Below are 23,868 nucleotides of genomic sequence, written 5' to 3'. Positions count from 1 at the left end.
TAGAAAAAAATAGAAAACATAGGAAGGAAAGAAGGAGGGAGGGAAAGGAAGGAAGGAAGGAAGGAAGGAAGAAGGAGGGAAGGAAGGAAGGAAAGAAAGAAAGAAAGAGTTCAATGTCAATAAATCATATAAGAATCAAACCCAGACCCTTTTAATTGCAATCAAACAAACGTTTCCTACATTTGTGAGAAATTTATGTGGAATAACTTTGCAAGAAAAAAGCAAATAATTTCAGTTCCAGACCAGCCTGCATAGTAAAGCACTGAAGTTATGAGTTCAGAACATCAAGCAAGATACAGGTAGTTGTCGACTTACGACTAGTCACTTAGCAACCATCCAAACCTATAACGGACCTATGTGGGGGCTACTTGCAATATGAATTCAAAATATCAACAGTTGGACCCTCTCAGGGTCATGTGACCAAACTCAGCAACTGTTTAAGCATTTATTTCCAGTTTTCAGCAAAACCACATCTATAGCATAACATTGTTTTTTCAACTAATGAAACATTTGCTTTATTATTATTAATTATTATTATTATTATTTATTAGATTTGTATGCCGCCCCTCTCCATAGACTCGGGGCGGCTCACAACAATAACAAAGGCAATGTAAGAACAAATCTAATAATTTAAAAAACACTAAAAACCCCATTATTAAAAGCAAGCATACACACAAACATACCATGTATAAACTGTATAGGCCCAGGGGAGATGTCTCATTTCCCCATGCCTGACGGCAGAGATGGGTCTTAAGAACTTTATGAAAGGCAAGGAGGGTGGGGGCAGTTCTGATCTCCGGGGGGGAGCTGGTTCCAGAGGGTCGGGGCCGCCACAGAGAAGGCTCTTCTCCTGGGTCCCGCCAAATGACATTGTTTAGTCGACGGGACCTGGAGAAGGCCAACTTTCACATAGCAACCACATCGGCCGCTTTATGACCATGACATACATTTCTTGATTTTGCAAAAAGGGTCATAAGCAGTGTTCCCTCTAATTTTTTGGGGGGGTGGGCGGAAAAGTATAGTGTCTGAGCGGCAGTCCCTTTGGGACTGGGCGGCACAGAAATAATAAATAAATAAGTAAATAAACAAACAAACAAACAAAAACCCCACCCTGTTTTGCCTCAGAGAATTTCAAAATAAAATACTGTACTGTGTGTCTATAACAGTGAGCTCATAATAGGGCAACTCTATCAATATCAAAGTGCCACTTAAATAGTTGAGCTAGTTTCAAACTAGATTTTGATTTTCTTTCTCTCTTCCTTACTCCCACTTTTTCTTTCTCTTTTCCTTCCTCTCTTTTTTCTATCTGTTTCTCTCTCTTCCTCTCTTCCTCTCTCTCTCCTTCCCTCTCACTCTTTCCCTCTCGGCTTCTGGGCAGGTTTGGAAAACTCTGAGTTGATGATGATTTTTAAGTGAGCGATTGCTCACTGCTCAGCTTAGAGGGAACTATGGTCATAAGCCTTTGACAATTGTCACAACATATAAGGCCTTCTTGGCAAAAATTACCTGTTTATTGACACATGGTTTACTGCAGTGTTTTTCAACCTCAGCCACTCTGCTGGCTGGGAAATTCTGGGAGTTGATGTCCACTCCTCTTAAAGCCACTGAGGTTGAGAAATACTGGTCTACCGGTTTAATTGCAGAATAGATGCAGATGCAGAAACATTCTGAACAGCAGATGTGATTAAATGGGCTACAATGAACTTGGATCATTGTCCTTCCTACTCTAGGGTCACATTGTGAAACCTAGAGAGTTAAAAGGGGAAAAAAAGTTCCTTGCACATCTGAAAACACACAAACTTGGATTGTAACACACACTCTCGTATTCCCTTTAGTGGAGTACGAAATATATTCAGCTTCCCTCCTCTCTTTATTTTGCATTCTGCTTTCTGTCTTTCCTGCAGCTGGCTCCATCCTTTACCTTAGCTGAGCTGAGAAAATTGGGAGGCCCCGAACTCCCTTAAGGAGTGTCTGGGAAGGAGCAGCTGGAAAACGTGAAGGAGGCTTAAGAAACTGACAAACAAGGCATGAGAGTTTGGCATCACACTCCACTGAACTGGGGTGCAACACACACTTTCCAATGGTTGTGCCAGATGCCTCCCTTGACCCAAACTTTATATCACATATGCCCATAATTCTCCTGGAACAGCTGGCTAGCCAATCGCAACACACAGCTGGGCAACTGGGTGGGTAACTCAACAATGATTTGCTGCTTTGTATAGAGGTTACGATCAGAGTGCAGAGTGAGTGCATTGTCCTTCAAAAGACAATAAATTATCACTGGTTACTAGGCAGAATCTCAGCCCTAATAATTCCTCCAAATGTTTGGCACTCACTTACATCCAGCAGAGGCTGCAGTTCAAGCAGTGATATCACCAGTTCAGGAATGCTTTTTCTTACAGCATCCACTGTTTTTACCACCTCCTTAAGTTTTGCTACTGTTAAAGTTTCCATCTCAGCCTGGGTTTTAAAGAAGGATGTATATAAGGACTTAAGATCTTGATTATGGTATTAAGACTTGATGCTGGCATCCATTTTGCAACCAGCTCAAAATAGCAACACTAGCAAAAGCACTTAGACTTATATACTACTTCACAATGCTTTTACAGCCCTCTCTAAGAGGTTTACAGAGTCAGCATACTGCCCGTAAAAATCGGTATCCTCATTTTAACAACCTCAGAAGGATGGAAGGCTGAGTCAGCCCTGAGCCTGGTGAGATTTGAACTACCCTGCAGTACTGCACTCTAATCACTACCGTGGCTCATTCAAAGTGCCACCATTGTTGCCCAGGAAAGGAGAAACATTTGTACAAAACATTTTCAAGAAGTTGCCAGTTAAGAAAGACTTAATTTAAAACATAATGGAAAGAGGGCACAGAAAAAGCTGGGTACTGTTTATTCTGTACATGACAAAATTCTTGATTACTTATTTGACCTCTATGGCAATAATTAAGTGTCGTACCTCATGATTCTTGATAAATGTACACTGATTTTTTTAATGTACACTGACAGCATATGCGCTAAAGACAAATTTCTTGTTTGTCCATACTTGGTCAATAAAGAATTCTATTCTATTCTAATTCTAATTCTAATTCTAATTCTAATTCTATTTTTAAAGCAGTGGTGAAATCTCTCTTTTTTTACTACCGGTTCTGTGTGTGTGGCTTGGTGGCATATGTGAGGGGAAGGATATTGCAAAATCTCCATTCCCACCCCACTCTGGGGCCAGCCGGAGGTGGTATTTGCTGGTTTTCTGAACTACTCAAAATTTCCACTACCGGTTCTCCAGAATCTGTCAGAACCTGATGGATTTCACCCCTGGTTTAGAGTGAACTTCCCTAAAGCCTCTTTCTCTATCAGGTTTTTTTCTTTGTGGATCGCTGTGCAGCCAGGAGGATACAAAAAGGAAATTGAGACATAGACTCATTTTACATTCCTGGACTCAGGACAACAATTGAGCCCCAAATTTCCATTGCTAAGAGTCGTTCTTGCCACAGCTGTTAAGTTAATCATTCAGGTGTTTAAGTTTTAGTAACACAGTTGTTAGGTGACTCTGTTGTTAGGCTTCCCCATTGAGGTTGCTTGTCAGAAGGTCACAAAAGATGATCACATGACCCCAGGACACGGTAACCATCATAAATATATACCACTTGCCAAGTGCCCAAATTTTGATCATATGTCCATGCGGATGCTATAGTTTTAAGTGTGAAAAACTATTATAAATCACTTTTTTAAAGTGCCATTGCAATTTTGAATCATCACAAAAACAAATTGTTGTAAGTCAAGGACTATCTGAATTATATTTGCTATAATGTGTTGTCTGTTGAGATCAAAAAGTAGCTTCTAACTTCTGGTGAGTAATGATATGATAATATTTCAGTACGGGTAATCCTCAACAGTTCATTTAGTGACTGTTCAATGTTACTACGGCACTGAAAAATAATAATAATAATAATAATAATAATAATAATAATAATAATTATTATTATTATTATTATTATTATTATTATTATTATTTATTAGATTTGTATGCCGCCCCTCTCCGAAGACTCAGGGCAGCTCACAACAGTAGTAAAAACAATGTTAAAGAACAAATCTAATATTAAAAAGAAACACACATAAAACCCCTCATTTAAAACCAAACAACGCATACATACCAATCATAAAATATAAAAGCCTAGGGAGGTGTCTCAGTTCCCCCATGCCTGGCGATATAGGTGAGTCTTGAGTAATTTACAAAAGACAAGGAGGGTGGGAGCAGTTCTGATCTCCGGGGGGAGTTGATTCCAGAGGGTCAGGGCCGCCACAGAGAAGGCTCTTCCCCAGGGACCCGCCAAACGACATTGTTTTATTGACGGGACCCGGAGAAGGCCAACTCTGTGGGACCTTATCGGCTGCTGGGATTCGTGCGGTAGCAGGCGGTTCCAGAGGTACTCTGGTCCAATGCCATGAAGGGCTTTATATGACTAAAACTCTAAGTAAATCAAACTTCTGTGAAATCACACTGTCCACTTAAGAAGCAACACTAATCGACAATCAATTTCACATGCTGTTGTGCACATTCAACTTTGTACAGAACAAAGTATTCAATGAGAAAATTTCATTCATTCAGATCTAGGATGTGTTGAGTGTTCCCTTTATTTTTTGAGCAGTATATATTCACATCAGCTAATACTCAACCATAATAGAATAGACTTCATTCCATTATGTTCTGTGTGCTGTAAACCTCTGAAGAACTGCATATGTACTATGTGAGAAAACACAAACAAGAAGGGGATTTGATAGCACTCTTCATATCCTGAAATAATGTCACATAGAGGAAAGGCAGGATCTGATTTCTCTCATTCCATTGCAGGAGAGAGTGTAATACTGACAATCAGAGGCAGATAATGAGTGTGGGGGAAAATATTACTTCTCTATTTAGCAAGAGAGAGAGAGAGTGAGAGAGTGAGAGAGAGAGAGAGGGAGAGAGAAGGCAGTTGTTCCATTGGTCTTTAAGTGTAGAGACCACTTAAATGATAAGATAAATTCTAGTGTAGAAATCTCTTTGCATAGCATAGCTTTTACTGGTTTGTATGCATTAGAAATGTGCCAGACGGTCATATTCATCATTCCAAACAAGTATAGTGGCTGTCATAGTTGGGGGAGAGTTATAATGAATTATATTCCGAAGTCAGTTTGTTCGAGTGGTTAAGACACCAGGCTAGAAATCAGAAGATGGTGAGTTCAAGTCCTGCTTTAGCACGAAAGTCAGCTGAGTTACCTTGGGCCAATCATTCTCTCTCACTTCATCCCACTTGCCCAAGTTGTTGTTGTGAAGAAAACAGGAGGAGGTGGAGGGAGTATTAGTTAAGGTATCTCAGGGACTGCCTTCTGCTGCACGAATCCCAGCGACCAGTTAGGTCCCACAGAGTGGGCCTTCTCCGGGTCCCATCAACTAAACAATGCCGCTTGGCGGGACCCAGGGGAAGAGCCTTCTCTGTGGCGGCCCCAGCCCTCTGGAACTAACTCCCCCCAGAGATTAGAATTGCCCCCACCCTCCTTGCCTTTCGTAAGCTACTTAAAACCCACCTCTGCCGTTAGGCATAGGGGAACTGAGATACTCTTTCTCCCTAGGCCTTTACAATTTTATGCATGGTATGTCTGAATGTATGTTTGGTTTTTACTTTAATGGGTTTTTAATTGTTTTTACTATTGGATTATTGTGTATACTGTTCTATTATTGTTGTTAGCCACCCCAAGTCTCCGGAGAGGGGCGGCATACAAATCCAATAAATCAAATCAAAATCAAATCAAATCAAATCACCCCCTTTAGTTACTTATAAACATAGTAAAGGAAGTTTTTTGTTCCCACACAGCTTTAATCACAGGCAGAAATGAAAAGGCGCAGAAATGAAAAGACATTATCCAGTGTCTTTTCATTTCTGCGCCTTTTCATTTCTGTCTGTTGCTCAGACTTCGGCTGCTTACGTTTCATAAAACTCTAGCTTGTTACAGGATTGTTCCCCAGCAGGGAAGGATATCTAATCTGGTTCTGGAACGAGGCCAGCCATCCTTCAGCCTTTCTCCCCACCAGGGATCAGACTATAAACACACCCTCTGTGCCAGGCAACTAAATTCCAACCCCTGATATAATGTAACATTACAATCCTCTGGGCAGCTCAGCCAGCATTCCTCTCACTACAGATCCTCGTGGGCTTCTGGCTGTGGCACCAACACAATCATTTCCTTATCTTCTTGTCCTCTAAGAAACAAAAATAGATGACAGAGCCCACACCCTTGAAATGGCAAAGAAACTGCAACATGGAATATTATGACAGCCCTACCCAAACAGCTGGTTCGTAGCTAGTTAGCTCACGCAATCAAACCTTCTCTGTTTCAGTAGTCTGATCTGGTCATGTTAACTTATAAATCATGGTTTGCAAACTGCACACTAGCTGGAATCTCGCAACGCAGTCAAAGCAAAGCAAAGAAACAACATTCTGTATCCATCACCCTGGGAGGGGAATTATTGACCCCCTCAGAGAGGGTCCGAAACTTGGGCATCCTCCTCAATCCACAGCTCACATTAGAGAAACATCTTTCGGCTGTGGCGAGGGGGACGTTTGCCCAGGTTCGCCTGGTGCACCAGTTGTGGCCCTATTTGGACCGGGAGTCACTGCTCACAGTCACTCATAGCCTCATCACCTCGAGGTTCGACTACTGTAACGCTCTCTACATGGGGCTACTTTTGAAGAGTGTTCGGAAACTTCAGGTCGTGCAGAATGCAGCTGCGAGAGCAATCATGGGATTTCCCAAAAATGCCCATGTTACACCAACACTCCGCAGTCTGCATTGGTTGCCAATCAGTTTCCGGTCACAATTCAAATTGTTGGTTATGACCTATAGAGCCCTTCATGGCACCCGACCAGAATATCTCCAGGACCACCTTCTGCTGCACGAATCCCAGCGACCAGTTAGGTCCCATAGAGTGGGTCTTCTCCGGGTCCCGTCAACTAAACAATGTCGCTTGGCAGGACCCAGGGGAAGAGCCTTTTCTGTGGTGGCCCCGGCCCTCTGGAACCAACTCCCCCCAGAGATTAGAATTGCCCCCACCCTCCTTGCCTTTCGTAAGCTTCTTAAAACCCACCTCTGCCGCCAGGCATGGGGGAACTGAGATACTCTTTCCCCCTAGGCCTTTACAATTTTATGCATGGTATGTCTATATGTATGTTTGGTTTTATAATAAGGGTTTTTTAACTGTTTTAATATTGGATTGTTATATGCTGTTTTTATTACTGTTGTTAGCCGCCCCGAGTCTATGGAGAGGGGCGGCATACAAATCCAATAAATAAATAAATAGGATACTAACCAGCAGTGGCCATAATCTCAGAAGTTTCTAGCTCATGTTTATAGGTTTGGTTAATTTTGGTTTGCTTTGTAAACTACACTTGTATGGGTTGACACTATACACTTTTACTCAGCCCGAACACTCCATCAATTCCCAGCTCACCTGCCATTGCTAAACTTTTGGAAGCAGAACACACTGTTGAAAGGTGCCAATTTGACACAGTTGATTTAACTCAGAGGTCATGGTTTACTAACTAGAGACTTAGTGGATTCATGCAATACACTAACCCAAATGAACAAATTATGGCTCAAGATGTCGTATAAAACACTGCAATCCTGAGTTACAGCTTATTTAGTTGTGCTGTTATGTGAGATGGAAAATTCTGCCTTTTCTGTTATGGACTATAAGAAACGCTTAGCTTTTGGGGAAGAAAACAAGTGCTATATTAGGCTGTGCTGAAGCTGACCATGCTGTTTGCTGCAAAGAGACAAATTGCTAGGAGGCAGAGGCCAAAGAGTGGTGACTGGTGGGTAGGCAGGGCTTCAGCAACATTAGCTGCATAAAATGCACGGACATTTCCACCCACTTTTTTGGGGGTAAGAAATGTGTCTTATACACCCCAAAATACATTATATATCAATTAATTTTTATAAGTCAGTCAAATGGACTACAGGATACCCCAGCTTTGCAATGGTATTGCAAAATCAGGAGCAGGCCCTAAAACGATTATTTACCACTGTTTTTTCCTTTTGCCAGCCCCCAAAATAAAATACATTTTGTTTCCAATCTTAATAATTTGGAGGCAAAGGATACACTTGATAAGATATGACGTATTTTGTAAGGGATTTGTGAGAAATCTTCACTCTATTCATCATAAGTTTAGTCCATTAATACCAATGACCTGAGCTCATGGTATTTTCCAGTTTCTGTTCTTTCAAAGGAATCAACATATTCTGGACCTCTGCCTTTCATTTGATGGTTTTAAAACATAATCTGGATGTAAGTTTTTCTCAGACCTCTTCTGGGCTGGTACAGAACTGTTTTCACTGCATGTAGGAGATTAATGTATTATGCAACCGAGTGAAGCATATTTATTGAGAAGCAGATATTTTTTTTACAGGTGCACATTGCCAAAGAAAAGGTGGAAAAGGGCTTTCAGAGTTGTTCCTTAGTAACTCAAAGCATAGATTCCAAACATAGAGAACAACAGGCTTGTCTTTTTAGATTTCTTTTTTTCCCTCTGAGAAATGGGAAATATAGGTAAACATAGGTGTTTCTGAGCAGAATATGGTTGTTTTGAATATTGGCACCATCATTTTCACAAGGCCCAAGTTCAGTCAGGTGAAATATGGCCTCAAGTAGGGATTGTTGTGCTCACTGTATGAATCAACCAATAATCGATCGGTCAGTCATTTTTCTGCTCATGGGCAAAGTATTAGTTTCATCAATCAATAATTATGGTGGATTTGTATGTGTAGTTTGATGATCAGGAATGTGGCACTTTTTTAAAGAAATAAAGAGTAGCATCCTGCAAAACTCTTTCATCTTCACTGTGCAATAAGGTATAGAAAAAGAAAGACTCACCAGACTTTTGTCTGTCTGTTTGTTTGTTTGACTATGCCGTTGAGTCACTGGCAACTTGAATAGTTCCTGTTATTTTCTTGGCAAGATTTCAGATGTGATTTGCCTCTGTTATTTTCTTAGAGCTGAGAGAGAATGACTGGCCCACGGTTACTCACTTGGCTTTATGCTTGAGGTAAAACTAGAACTCATGATCCCTGGATTTTTAGCCTGGTTACTTAACCCACAGGTGTCAAACTTGCCGTGTCACATTACACTGCACAATATTTCCCCCATTCACGGAGCTGGGGTGGGCGTGGCCTGTGTGTGACGCATCCGACGGCAGCCCACCATTTTGATAACCCTGACTTAACCTCTCTCTCTCCCCTCCTCTCTCTTTCTCCTCTCCTTATTTCTGAACACAATTATATTTAAGGATAGCAAGTGGGTCCGAAGCAATTCAAAAGTAGTACGGGTAATCTTCAACTTGTGATCACAATTGAGCCCAAAATTTCTGTTGCTAAGTCAAACATTTGCACCATTTTACGACTTTTCTTGCCATAGTTGTTACATGAATCAATGCAGTGCTTACATTAGTAACATAGTTGTTAAGAAAATCTGGCTTCCCCATTGATTTTGTCATAAAGCTGCAAAAGGGGATCACATGATCTTGGGGCATTGCAAGAGTCATAAATATGACTCTTGCCAAGCACATGAATTTCGATCACATGACTATGGGGAATGTTACAATGGTTATAAGTGTGAAAAACGGTCATAAGTCATCTTTTTCAGTGCTGTTGTAACTTCAAACAGGCACTAAATGAACTGATGTAAGTTGAGGACTACGTGTAGGAAGAATTAGCCCAATGGTGGAGGATTTGCTGGAAAGAAATTATGGATGTTTGGTTACTATTTATTGGCTTGATGGATGGATTTCATGACTTTGTGAATTTTTTATTTCATGGGTTTCATGCTATTTAGAATCAGAAGATTAGAGTGGTCCCTCGATTTTCGCAGGTTCAAACTGTGCGAAACGGCTATACAGTACCACGGTTTTTCAAAAATATTAATTAAAAAATACTTCGCTGTTTTTTTCCCTATCCCATGGTTTTTCCACTTGATGACGTCATACGTCATCACCAAACTTTCGTCCGCCTTTAATAAATATTTTTTTAATAAACTTTAATAAATAAACATGGTGAGTAATAATCTAAATGGTTGCTAAGGGAATGAGAAATTGCAGTTTAGGGGTTTAAAGTGTTAAGGGAAGGCTTGTGATACTGTTCATAGCCCAAAATAATGTATTTACTTCCGCATCTCTATTTCGCGGAAATTCGACTTTCGCAGGCGGTCTCGAAACGCATCCCCCGTGAAAATCTAGGGAACATTGTATATCTTTTTTTCTCCCATTTAATTATGTCTGATTTTTAGAGACTGCCTGGAGAAGGCCTACAAAGTTTTCAGAAATGACTTGCCTTTGCCTCCTTCCTAGGGCTGAGAAGTCACCAAGCTGGCTTTGTGGCTTAGGCGGAACTAGAACTCACCATCTCCAACTTTCTAGCCTGAAGCCTTAACCGCTACACAAATGATTCACACTTAAATTTAGCATGTATTTAATGTTCAAAATGTATCATTCTCAGAATAGTTCATTATAACTATCCCATGTGTTGTGGTTAGCTCTGGCCCAGCTCCTGCCCCAAGGACTGTGGATGTGGGGGAGACATCCACATGCTGCAGGCCTGTTTTGGCCCCAGTGGAATCTGCTGATGAAGGCTCCTCTGACCAAGAAGACATGAGTGACAGGGAAGAGGAGAGTGTGGCAGACAGCTCAGAAGGAGATCAGTTATCTAGCTCCTCCTTGGATTCAGAACAAGAGTTAATTATACAGCCACGCATGAGGAGAGGGATGCATAGGCAACAACAACTGAGAGATTATTATCAAAGAAAATGAGGCCACCTGTGGTTGGGTGGGGCTGTGGTAATTAGTGAGGCTGCTATAAATAGCAGCCTGTGGGTTTGGCCATTGTGGAGGATTATCTGATCCTTGTGTTTCCTGCCTGCTTTGCTGACTTTGACCTTTGTGTGCTGATTTTTCCTGCTTTGAAACTAAACCCCAGAGCAAAGTGTTTCACTTTGTAAAAGAAGGACTGTGAATTGCCTCACAGCTGCAAGCTAAGTATCACAGAACTGATAAGGGACTTGTACAAATTACCAGTTTGTTTGTTTGCTTCATTAATGAGCTTCTGCTCAGGCCTGTCTCTAACGAAACTGTAAAAGACCATAAAAAGCCATTGGCAAACAAGGAATCCACATTGAACTCTGTTGAGGACCAAGGAAATGAGTCTTGTCCAGATGCTCAGCCCTTACCTTCTATATCTACCACTCAGCTTGTGTTGATTGCTGCAGACTTGGATCAACTTCAAGAATGGGTTTGTAGATATGACTGATTTATATGACTCTCTCTGACACAGACAATCTATGAAGAATCTACAAGAGTGGTGGAAGGTCTTAAGCATAAAACGTATCAGGAAAGACTTAATGAACTCAATCTGTATAGTCTGGAGGACAGAAGGGAAAGGGGGGACATGATCGAAATATTTAAATATGTTAAAGGGTTAAATAAGGTTCAGGAGGGAAGTGTTTTTAATAGGAAAGTGAACACAAGAACAAGGGGACACAATCTGAAGTTAGTTGGGGGAAAGATCAAAAGCAATGTGAGGAAATATTATTTTACTGAAAGAGTAGTAGATCCTTGGAACAAACTTCCAGCAGACGTGGTTGGTAAATCCACAGTAACTGAATTTAAACATGCCTGGGATAAACATATATCCATCCTAAGATAAAACACAGGAAATAGTATAAGGGCAGACTAGATGGACCATGAGGTCTTTTTCTGCCGTCAGTCTTCTATGTTTCTATGTTTCTAAGACGAGTGCTCTTTGCTATACAAAAAGAGTGCTCTATTTATTTGCATTTTTGGTATAAAGAACATTGTTTTGAATTTTCAAACGTGTGTGGTGTGTGTGTCTGAAATTGTATCTGTGCATTTTCGGGAGGATTCTACCAGAAAGCTCGACAGAACACCATGAATGCTGTGTTTTGCTAAATAATTTGATTAATAAAAAGTTACACAAACTTTTTATCTAATTTTACTCAAAACTTTCTATATAGATTTTATGCAACGTAGCCCTGATGCCTAGCAAAAATTTAATTTAAAATAACTATTTCCATAAAAAATTAGTACCTTGGCACTCCATCGAGCTGCTCTTGCTCACATCTTGAAACTAAACAAATACATCCTGAACCCCAAAATAAGCATGATGGAATTACAGCCATTGCTATTTGCCTGGAAATGTGGTTGAAAGCATCCTTTTAAATAGAAGATAATAACCTGGTAGGAACTTTCTTGTTTAAAACAAAGGAGAAAGTTAGTGGAATTTGCAATGCCTTTTATGCAATTTGAGGTAGACTTTAGTTTTATTTTTCCAGTTGAAAATTACATACGGATGTTGCTTCTTTTCCTAGACATCCAGCAAATGTAAATTAGACTGAAATCCTTGCCTCTGGATATTGAATTCAAAATAAGTGCCTGCATTATGTTCACAGCCTATTTGGAAAACTTGATAAGTTTCTTGGTGTGGCATAAACATTCACCAAATAGGTAGGTAGGTGGGTAGGTGGGTGGGTAGGTAGATAGATAGATAGATAGATAGATAGATAGATAGATAGATAGATAGATAGATAGATAGATAGATATGGATTTATCTACCACCCAACTCCAATAGGACTCTGGGTGGCTTACAATCACTGTTAAAAATCCTAGTTTTCACTAAGAAAATATACTTTTTAGCCCATTGTGAAGTTTGCTGGTTCTAGCATTAATATGAAGTCACAGCTACTGTGATTTGTAAATCCTGATTTATAGAAAAAGCCTCCTGGTGTGAATTCAGCCTATAAATATTAGCCAAGGTGCTTCTAAACCTATCTGTCTGTGTGTCTCTCTCTGTGTGTGTCTCTCTCTGTATCTATATCTCTATATCTCTATATCTATCTATCTATCTATCTATCTATCTATCTATCTATCTATCTATCTCTATAAATCTGTCAAACATGTACTGTATAAGAAAGCAATAGTGTGTAGAAACCTAAGTAAACAGTAATGTTGAAAGAAGGCAATAGGACAGTAGGACAGGAACGGTAGGCACAGTGATGCGCTTATGCACCACTTTACTGAGTTATCCAAATAACCTACTGAATAATTTCCTGAATTATTAGTATCACCCTTTACTGAATTAAAGGCGACTTAGTGGAGTAACGGACCCCAATGCGCGACCGGATAGAGACAGACGGATTTCCTTGCGAGGGGAAAAAGTAACGGGGACCTAGGCTCTCATCGCGAGCGCTACAAACGAGAAGCAAAACATCCCTTGGACTGTGTAATGCATCTCCGACCAACCGCCCTCTTCTCAAAGTTTGACTCGGCCGTCGGCTGTTGCTGCCTCCCCCTCCTTCCCTCCCCCCTCGTATTGTAGCTAAGAAAGGAGGGCTCCCTTTGTTTGCTAGGGGCGAAAAGGTCCGTCAGACTCCGGCAACCGTTCGGATAAAATGCCCGGGTTTGGGGAGGGGCGGCGGCGAAGAAAAAGCTTTTGAACAGCCGCTGAATTTGTTCACACGCACACAGGCACACACTTGTCGCTGCTTGCGGTCGCAAACTTTCTGGGGCTTTTGTTGCTAAAGAGCTCCTTCCTTTTCCTCTCGCCTCAGAATTCGCGAACTGATTGAAGTTCCTGGCACTAGAAAGTGTGTGCGTGCGCGCGCGCGTAAGGCTGTATACATGAGGGAATTTGCAAGAAATCGGGGGGGGGGGGGAAGAGATTCCACACGCCCCCAATTCTTCTCCGGGACTGGAACTTCTACCAGAACTGTCAAGAGAAACTAGGGTGCCAAGTTCAACCCCACCCCGAAATGCCACCCCCAGGCAGCCCCGAGTAAACTTTTCCCGCCCCTGTCCCGCGCGCTTTTTTTTTCTTTTTTCTTTACCTTCCTTCGGGCTTCGCAGCAGCCCAGTTTACTCCCCTTGCAGCCCATTCCTCTTGGCTTCTGCGGCTGGGAGGGAGGGAGCCCCGAGGGGGTCAAAGGGTTAAGACCAAGGGCACCGGCGGCAGCGGCAATCCCCGCCGTCTCGGCCGCCGCCGCCGCCGGCCGCTGAGGTTTCCATCTCGCTCGCTGCCTCCTCTAAGACCCTGAAACGGAACCTGAAAACAGCCCGTTTCAACTTCATGCTTAAGGCAGCCGAGCGCCGTAAGTATCCGAAGAAAAGCCTCACTCGAAAAAGAAAAATGTCTCCCGCGCTTTCGTTTTCGCGCAAAACAGACGGTAACCTTTGCAGGTCTGAGACTAGCAACTAGACCACCTTGGTTGACTCCCCGCCCCACTCAAAACCTCTTAGTTGGTGCTTGAATGGGAGATCGTTTGGAAATCCCTGGGGTGTACATTAAACTGGACAATTGAGAAAAGAACTCAGAAAAACCAAAATCAGCAAATAGCTTCCTATTGTTGGCAAGAAAACCCATGGATTTCTCACTGCACCGTCTTAAAACTATGTATGTATGTATGTATGTATGTATGTATGTATGTATGTATGTATGTATGCATGTATTTATCTCTAGCTCTCTCTATCTGTCTCTCTAACTGACTGACTGACTGACTGACTGACTGACTGACTGACTGACTGACTAACTAACCAACTACAGTGATCCCCCGCTCGTTGCGAGGGTTCCGTTCCAGGAACCCCCGCAACGAGCGGGTTTTCGCGAAGTAGCGCTGCGGAAGTACAAACACCATCTGCGCATGTGCAGATGGTATTTTTACTTCCGCAGCGCTAGCGAGGAGCCGAAGATTGAGGACTCAGCTCGGAAGCTGCACGGGTGTTTTAAAAGGTCTCCGCCGGCATGGGGGGCTTCTTAGCACCCCCCCAAACCCGAGTTGGGGGTTCGGGAGGTGGTAGGAAGCCCCCCATGCCGGCGGAGACCTTTTAAAACACCCGTGCAGCTTCCGAGCTGAGTCCTCAAGCCAAGCGCAGAAGTTAGCCTTGAATCCCTTTGAATCCCGCCGCTTCTGCTGGATACGGGCGATGGGGGGGCGAGCTGCCACAGCCCCTGGCTTCCGCGCCGCTCGTCCCACCCACCGCCCGTATCCAGCAGAAGCTGCTGGATTCAAAGTGCTGCTGGGAGCCGCAGGCGAAAGGAGCTCGGGCATCGGAGCGCGGCGCCAGGCATTGTTCTCCGGACCCCGCCCGCTCAGCCCCGCGGCGGCCCTTTCCCTCTCCAGGCTGCGGGCGGGGTCCGGAGAACAATGCCCGAGCTCCTTTCGCCTGCGGCTCCCAGCCCACCGCCTGTCTCCTGCTGCCCGGTTTAGCCAGGACACGAGCGGCGAAATGACTTGGAGGAATGTGAAGCTGAAACCGGCCGGTTTCAGCTTCACATTCCTCCAAGTCATTTCGCCGCTCGTGTCCTGGCTAAACCGGGCAGCAGGAGACAGGCTTTGAGTTTTGGCTGCGGGGGGAGAAGTAGGACTTTCCTAACTCCCTCGCCCCGCAGCCAAAACTCAAAGCCTGTCTCCAACGCGCGCTACGATCTTCCGGGCGAGCCAGGCTCAGCGGATCAAGGCAGCCGCTTGGGCCGAGAGGAGCCGGCCTTGATCCGCTGAGCCTGGCTGGCCCGGAAGATCGTAGCGCGCGTTGGCTGCACCGGCGGCGAAATCGCTCGCCGCTGCAGCCAACGCGCGCTACGATCTTCCGGGCGAGCCAGGCTCAGTGACGGAAGGCAGCCGCTTGGGCCGAGAGGAGCCGGCCTTGATCCGCTGAGCCTGGCTGGCCCGGAAGATCGTAGCGCGCGTTGGCGGATCAAGGCCGGCTCCTCTCGGCCCAAGCGGCTGCCTTCCGTCACTGAGCCTGGCTTGCCCGGAAGATCGTAGCGCGCGTTGGCTGCACCGGCGGCGAAATCGCTCGCCGCTGCAGCCAACGCGCGCTACGATCTTCCGGGCGAGCCAGGCTCAGTGACGGAAGGCAGCCGCTTGGGCCGAGAGGAGCCGGCCTTGATCCGCTGAGCCTGGCTGGCCCGGAAGATCGTAGCGCGCGTTGGCTGCACCGGCGGCGAAATCGCTCGCCGCTGCAGCCAACGCGCGCTACGATCTTCCGGGCGAGCCAGGCTCAGTGACGGAAGGCAGCCGCTTGGGCCGAGAGGAGCCGGCCTTGATCCGCTGAGCCTGGCTGGCCTGGAAGATCGTAGCGCGCGTTGGCGGATCAAGGCCGGCTCCTCTCGGCCCAAGCGGCTGCCTTCCGTCACTGAGCCTGGCTCGCCCGGAAGATCGTAGCGCGCGTTGGCTGCACCGGCGGCGACATTGCTGCCGGCTTGGCTTCGCTCGCCGCTGCAGCCAACGCGCGCTACGATCTTCCAGGCCAGCCAGGCTCAGTCACGGAAGGCAGCTGCTTGGCCCGGGATGCTGGGCCGAAAGGAGCCGGGCTTGAAGATCGCAGCGCGCGTTGGCTGCGGTGGCGAGGGCTTGCAATAGAGGGTGGAGGAAGCGGCCATGGGAGGGCGAGCTGCCTCAGGGAGGAGGATCGGGCGGGACCAGGTGGGGGCTGGAATTTCTCCGCCAGGGCGAAGGGCGGGCGAGCGGGTGCTGGGGAGGGCTTCTCGCCCTCCCGACAGCAAGAGGGGGGAGCGAACGGCGTGGGCAGGCGAAGGGCGGGCGAGCGGCAGCGAGGAGTTTGCGTGGGCGGTGGGGAAACTCCTCGCTGACGCCAGCAAGAGGGGGAAGACCCAGGGAAGCCGCTGCCATCTACGCATGCGTGCCCGGCACGCATGCGTAGATGGTATTTTGACTTCCGGGTTGAAAAATCGCGAATTACCCTGTTCGCAATGGTCGGGGACGCAATAACCGGGGGATCACTGTATACATTCCTGACCAAAGGTTCTATTCTCTCTTTCACACACACAAACAAATAAAAATAATAATAAAAATAATTAGAACCTCTGGTCACAAATGCAGCTGATTTGCCCTTCCACGCCATTTTGTTCGTAAGTGCCAAACTTCCAAAATTAGGTTTCAGTCATGACCAAATTGGCTTCTGACTAAAGTTATGGAACGAATTGTACATATATATATGATTATATATGGTGCAGAGCTGAAGGGATTGGATACTGTAGCCTAGAGGATAATTCCCTGCCTTAAAGGTTGCAGGTTCAAGTCCCAGTGGCTATGGCTAGCTGATGAGGCCAAAATAAGGCCGAAATAGATCTAGTCTCCCTTAATTTTCAAATTCAGCAAAAAAAACCCCATGTGACAGATATATATATATATATATGATTTTACAGTATCTTTATTTTATTCATTTATTCTGCACTTTCTTCATGCCTCATTCTCAAGTTCCAACAGATCCAACCATATTAATGAATAAATTACATTAGCCTGAGATGACGTTATCAGCAGTATCATCTGCAGCAAATTACAGTGACAGTAAAATGATGACACAATGATATTGTCGTGCAAATGTAGCCAGCACATACTTTCATCCTGACATTTGACCCAGGTATTTAAGTGGTGATTTGTGTGATGACTTCATTGTGCAGATGTTGTCATTTATTTCCTGTCCTATGGACTCCAATAACTGCTAAAATATAAACTGGCATTAACTATATGTGCAAAAACATGTTTACATATTAGATGAAAATTTTCACCAAGATAACCTCTCTGCTTTTAGCAGTAGTTTTGCACCAAAATTCCAGCAGGAAACCGCATAGAAAAACACAATGCAGGTAGAAAAATATTTTTGTTAAGCCATGTCTGCTCATTGTTGTTTTGATTTGGGCTGAGCATATTTTGTGAACCAATCCTGGGTGAGTTCTGGATCCTTTTACTACCAGGGTTGCCCTGTGCCCACATGCATGCCCGCAGCAATTTAAAAAATAGCTTCTGCACATGCACATAAGCAAAATCCATGATGGTGGCACCTACAGAGACACTGATAAAACCAGCTCCGTGACATCATCGCCAAGCTACTAACGGTTCTAAAGAACCAGTTAGAACTGGTAGGAACCAACTTCTGGAACCAACCATCGTGCGTAGTAAGCTCTGGTTTATGATGTAATGTGTTGAACAAATCTGCTAATTAAAAAGTCACATTTATTTATATCCTGTCTGATTATTTACATATTCATAACTCAAGGCATCAAACATTTCCTCACAACAACCATCCTCTGAGGGGGGAGAGAGACTGGTCCAAGGTCACGGAGCCAGCTTTCATGATTAAGGTGGTGGGATTAGAATTCATAATCTCCTGACTTTAGCCTGGTGCCTTAATCACTAGACCAGGGGTTCCCAAACTTGGCAACTTTAAGACTTGTAGACTTCAACTCCCAGAATTCTCCAGCCAGCTGTGCTGGCTGGAGAATTCTGGGAGTTGAAGTCCACAAGTCTTAAAGTTGTCAAGTTTGAAGACCTCTGCACTAGACAATGCTGAACCAGCTAAAGCAACAGCAACTTTTTGCTTTTTCAAGATCACACAGAAATCTGAAAGAATGCCTGACTGCTTCAAGAAAGCAGCAAAAATTACATTTACATTCTGGCAAATTTTTGAAATGTGTCTTCTCCATCATTCCAAATCCAAATGTGTCTTCTCCATCATTCCAATTCCTAGTGTTTGCCAGTTATTGCAGTTTATATGCTGCTCAAAAAATAAATAACACATCCTAGATCTGAATGAATGAAATATTCTCATTAAATACTTTGTTCTGTACAAAGTTGAATGTTCACAACAGCATGCGAAATTGATTGTCAATCAGTGTTGCTTCCTAAGTGGACAGTTTGATTTCACAGAAGTTTGATTTACGTTGAGTTATATTGTGTTGTTTAAGTGTCCCCTTTATTTTTTTGAGCAGTGTATATCATGGCTTGATGCTTAATGTGTGATATGATGCATTTCCAGTGTTTGGTTTATATGAAACAGATTTCAACCAATTTATTATTCAACTTAAACTGAGCTGCCATCATCTAAGCCAGTGGTTCTCAACCTGAATGGCCATTTCACAGGGGTCGCCTAAGACCATGGGAAAAGACAAATTTCCCACGGTGTTAGGAACTAAAGCTTCTATTCTGGTGCTTTGGAACATATTTTTACAATCTGACCAATCAGGTGTTTACAGTGGGGGTGTCCTTCTGACCTTCCTGCCAATCAGCTTAAATCTCTGTTGGGAGAATTGGCGCTAGACTTATGGTCGGGGGTCACCACAACATGAGGAACTGTATTAAGGGGTCGCAGCATTAGAAAGGTTGAGAACCACTGTTCTAAGCCCTGATCTGTCTATTGAGGATAGCAAGAACTGGCTGCCTGAGCATAATTGGTACTGTCTCTATAGTGAGGACTTGAAGAAGGCGGAATCTCTCAATGAGAGAACACCATTCTTTACATAGCTACCCTCTTCCATCTTGGCTCATTGATATTCAAATCCAGAACACTGGACATGGTTTTGTGGATTTGCTGGGCTTGACCACACTGCCCAGGCCCACCCTTGTGGCTGTGGTTCCCTAGCACTGTAGTGCTCTCCTGTCAGCCCAGCCTAGTATTCCCTGCAATACGATCCTCACGTCAGAGGTTGAGAGGGTGGGTGTTCTGGGGCAGGCAGTGTTGTGGTTACTGACTTCAATTACAGGAGCTTTGTTTGTAAGCTGTTGCCATTTAAAAGGGGGGACAGGCAAGATAAGATTTCACCCTTTAAGGAACTTCCTTCATTGAGAAAGATAGTCTCATCTGGGAAGAATCCCAGCGAAAGGTACGTAGCAGTTGCCTGTTGCTAGAAAGAAGGAAACTGTTAAACTATCTGTATTTAATAATAATAATAATAATAATAATAATAATAATAATAGTAATAATAATAATAATTTATTAGATTTGTATGCCACCCCTCTGAAGACTCGGGGCAGCTCACAACAATAATAATAACAGTATACAATGTAACAAATCTAATATTAAAAATTATCTAAAACCCATCATTTAAAAATCATACAACACAAGCATACCATACATAAACTATATAAGCCCGGGGGAGATATCAGTTCCTCCATGCCTGGCGATATAGGTGGGTCTTGAGCAATTTACGAAAGGCAAGGAGGGTGGGGGCAGTTCTGATCTCTGGGGGGAGTTGGTTCCAGAGGGCCGGGGCCGCCACAGAGAAGGCTCTTCCCCTCGGGCCCACCAGATGACATTGTTTAGCCGACGAGACCCGGAGAAGACCAACTCTGTGGGACCTTATCGGGTGCTGGGATTCGTGTGGCAGAAGATCTTTTTAGAAGATTTAAGGGATCTTTTAATTATCTGGAGGCATTATCTTATATTTAGATTTTATTTTGATATATATATATATTGATATATACTGCTCAAAAAAAATAAAGGGAACATTCAAATAACACATCCTAGATCTGAATGAATGAAATATTCTCACCGAATGATTTGTTCTGTACAAAGTTGAATGTGCACAACAGCATGTGAAATTGATTGTCAATCAGTGTTGCTTCCTAAGTGGACAGTTTGATTTCACAGACGTTTGATTTATTTGGAGTTATATTGTGTTATTTAAGTGTTCCCTTTATTTATTTATTTTGAGCAGTGTATATTATTTTGATTTGAATATCAACGAGCCAAGATGGAAGAGGGTAGCTATGTAAAGAATGGTGTTCTCTCACTGTGAGATTCTGCCTTCTTGCAGTCCTCACTATAGAGATGGTGCCAGTTCTGCTCAGGCAGCCCGTTCTTGCTATCTTCAAGAGTGAGAGACAGAAAGAGAGGGGGAAGAGGGGGGATTTCAATGTGCTTGTCCATGTTCACAATTTTATTGTTTAAGTGGTCCCTTAATTTTTTTAGCAGTGTGTATATATATATAGGCTGTTTTGCCATGGCTGCTGTAAGAGCACTATTGTTATGGAGCAACCAATGGTTCAGAATTGGAGCATCTGTCTATGAAAATATGGTTATGACCTATAAAGCCCTTCATGGCATCGGGCCAGAATATCTCCGGGACCGCCTTTTGCCGCACGAATCCCAGCGACCGATTAGTTCCCACAGAGTTGGCCTTCTCCGGGTCCCATCAACTAAACAATGCCGTTTGGCGGGACCCAGGGGAAGAGCCTTCTCTGTGGCGGCCCCGACCCTCTGGAACCAGCTCCCCCCAGAGATTAGAAATGCCCCCACCCTCCTCGCCTTTCGTAAACTCCTTAAAACCCACCTCTGCCGTCAGGCATGGGGGAATTGAAACATTTCCCCTGGGCCTATACAGTTTATGTATGGTATGTTTGTGTGTATGTTTGCTTTTAATAATGGGGTTTTTAGTGTTTCTCTTAAATTATTAGATTTGTTGTATATTGTTTATTATTGCTGTGAGCCGCGCCAAGTCTACGGAGAGGGGCGGCATACAAATCTAATAAATAAATAATAAATAAATAAATTCTGAAGATATTGTGAAAAATCTCAGAATAGAAGAAATTAAAATATCTGAAAGGCTGTTTGAATGGCAGGAAGTGAGAAAGACATGAACCTCTGGCTGAAAGTGGAAGACCACCAGGTACAAGCTGAAGAAGACAAAGGGCAACAGTTGGCTCAGCTAATTTTGGATTATTCGGTTTCTGGGAAATGAATGCAGTCTAAGAAAGCTTTCTTGATTGGGAGCAATGATGCCCCCTAAATAAAGATATTCTCGCTTCTGAACCATAATGGATTAGGCAAAGTTAGTGCAAAGGTGCCTGGTTCCTTCCTAAACTATGTGGAAAAAGATGCCACAGGGATGAGCTAAAACAGTTGAACAGCTGCTCAAGTGCTGTGGATTTAGAATGAACCCTGTGGAATAGGATACCCCACCTGGTGGATAAAGGTGGAAGTGCAATTTAATCTGATTTAGAATAAATCATTCCCCTCTAATTTCAGTGCTACCTGGTCTATGTATTCAGCCCACTGTGCCAGTGTTGTCTAGTGCAGTGTTTCCCAACCTTTTTTGAGCACATTATTCATATTTTCAAAATCCTGGGGAACATTGAAAGGGGGGGTGGGGGGTGGGCTAAAGAAAAGTTTGGACAAAAAAACCCTCTCTCTTCCTCCCTTTCGCTCTATTTCTCCCTCTTTCTCTCTTTTCCTTCCTTCCCTTCTTTCTCTCTCTCCATCCCTCTTTCTTTCTTCCTCTTTTTTGCTCTTTCTCTCTCCCTCCTTCCCTTCCTCTGTCTTTCTCTCTCTCTTGCTATCTCTTTCTTGCTTTTTTCTCTCTTTCTTGCTCTCTCTCTCTCTCTTTCACTGTCTCTTGCTATATGTCTCTTTCTTTGCCTCTCTTGCTATCTCTCTGTCTCTCTTGCTATGTCTCTCTTTCTTTCTTTCTTTCTTTCTCTCTCTCTGCCTCTCTTGCTATGTCTCTCTTTCTCTCTTGCTATGTATCTCTTTCTTTCTCTTTCTCTCTCTGCCTCTCTTGCTATGTCTCTCTTTCTCTCTTGCTATGTCTCTCTTTCTTTCTCTTTCTCTCTCTGCCTCTCTTGCTATGTCTCTTTCTTTCTCTTTCTCTCTCTGCCTCTCTTGCTATGTCTCTCTTTCTCTCTTGCTATGTCTCTCTTTCTTTCTCTCTCTCTCTGCCTCTCTTGCTATGTCTCTCTTTCTTTCTCTCTCTCTCCGCCTCTCTTGCTATGTCTCTCTTTCTCTGCCTCTCTTGCTGCCTCTCTTTCTCTCTCTGTCTCTTTCTCTGCCTCTCTTGCTGCCTCTCTCTCTGCCTCTCTTATATGTCTCTCTTTCTTTCTCTCTCTCTCTCTCTCAGCTGACTGCAAGCGGGAGCCCTGACGGCAGCTGGACGTGCTGTTGGACGCCGTATATGCCAAGCCCGCAGCGCCAGCAGTACGGCGTCCAGCAGCACGTCCAATCGCCACCGTCAGGGCTCCCACTTGCAGTCAGCTGAGAGAGAGAGAGAGAGAGCTCCCGCCGCCTGGAGCTCCCTCTCGCCGCCGCCATCTCCCCCCGACTGCCTGCGGCCGCTGCAGCCGCCCCCCCCCCGCTCCCCCCGCCAGTGCCCTCCCGCCGGGCCCCAAAGGACACTTGCCGCCGACGCCAGGGCCCGGCGGGAGGGCACTGGCGGGGGGACCGGGGGGGTGCGGCTGCAGCTGGGAAAGGCGCAGGGAGGGAAGCTGCCTGCCCGCCTGCCTCGGGGAGCCGCGCTTGCAGCCGCAAACCAAAAGGGCAACCCCCGGGCGCTCCCCAGCCCCAGCCCGCCTCTGCGCCCCCACCCGGCCCACGCTCTCTCCTGTCCTCTCCTGCCCGATGTCGTGGTTTCCGGCGCTCTCCTGCTGGGCCCCAAAGAAGGAAGGCGGGAAAAAGGCGCAAAGAACGAAGCTCTCCTTCTTCTTCCTGCCTTCCTTCTTTGGGGCTCAGCAGGAGAGCGCCGGAAACCGCGGCATCGGGCAGGAGCCGGGGGACAGCTGCGAGCGGGCGCTCCAGGTTGGCACCGGCAGCGCCCCGCCCAGCTGGAGCTTCCGTAGCTCTGCGGCACACCTGGCAGTGTCTCGCGGCACACTACTGTGCCGCGGCACACCGGTTGGGAAACGCTGGTCTAGTGACAGAAGTGTAAAATGGGAATACTGAAATTCTAGTCTACCCTCAGCTATGGTAGTTCTCTCAGTAATTTTGGGCCAATTCTCTGGTATCTCAAACTACTTTAGAAACATAGAAAACTGACAGCAGGCTTAATCACCCATCGAGTCTGCCCTTTGATTTGATTTAAATTTGTTTTATTTTCATTTTGTTTATCTATTTATTTTTTTAAATTATTATTTTATATTTTACTTATTTTTTTAATTGATTTGATTTAAATTTGTTTTATTTTCATTTTGTTTATCTATTTATTTTTTTAAATTATTATTTTATATTTTACTTATTTTTTTAATCAGATGAAGGATACT

At 44.3% G+C, this 23,868-nt stretch overlaps 1 protein-coding gene across 1 annotated transcript in view; it reads right to left on the bottom strand.

Moving 5' to 3' along the window:
• Nucleotides 1–14,190, bottom strand: part of CCDC69 (coiled-coil domain containing 69) — a 47,956-nt gene extending 33,766 nt beyond the window's left edge. The window contains exon 1 of the mRNA XM_070739042.1: nucleotides 13,930–14,190. Coding sequence (XP_070595143.1) covers nucleotides 13,930–13,977 — 48 coding nt within the window. The 5' untranslated portion in view covers nucleotides 13,978–14,190. The remainder of the gene's footprint in view (nucleotides 1–13,929) is intronic.
• Nucleotides 14,191–23,868: the final 9,678 nt, after the last annotated feature.

Source organism: Erythrolamprus reginae, chromosome 2, assembly GCF_031021105.1.
Source record: "Erythrolamprus reginae isolate rEryReg1 chromosome 2, rEryReg1.hap1, whole genome shotgun sequence".
Taxonomy (NCBI): domain Eukaryota; kingdom Metazoa; phylum Chordata; class Lepidosauria; order Squamata; family Dipsadidae; genus Erythrolamprus; species Erythrolamprus reginae.
This window is presented reverse-complemented; position numbering and strand designations above follow the sequence as displayed.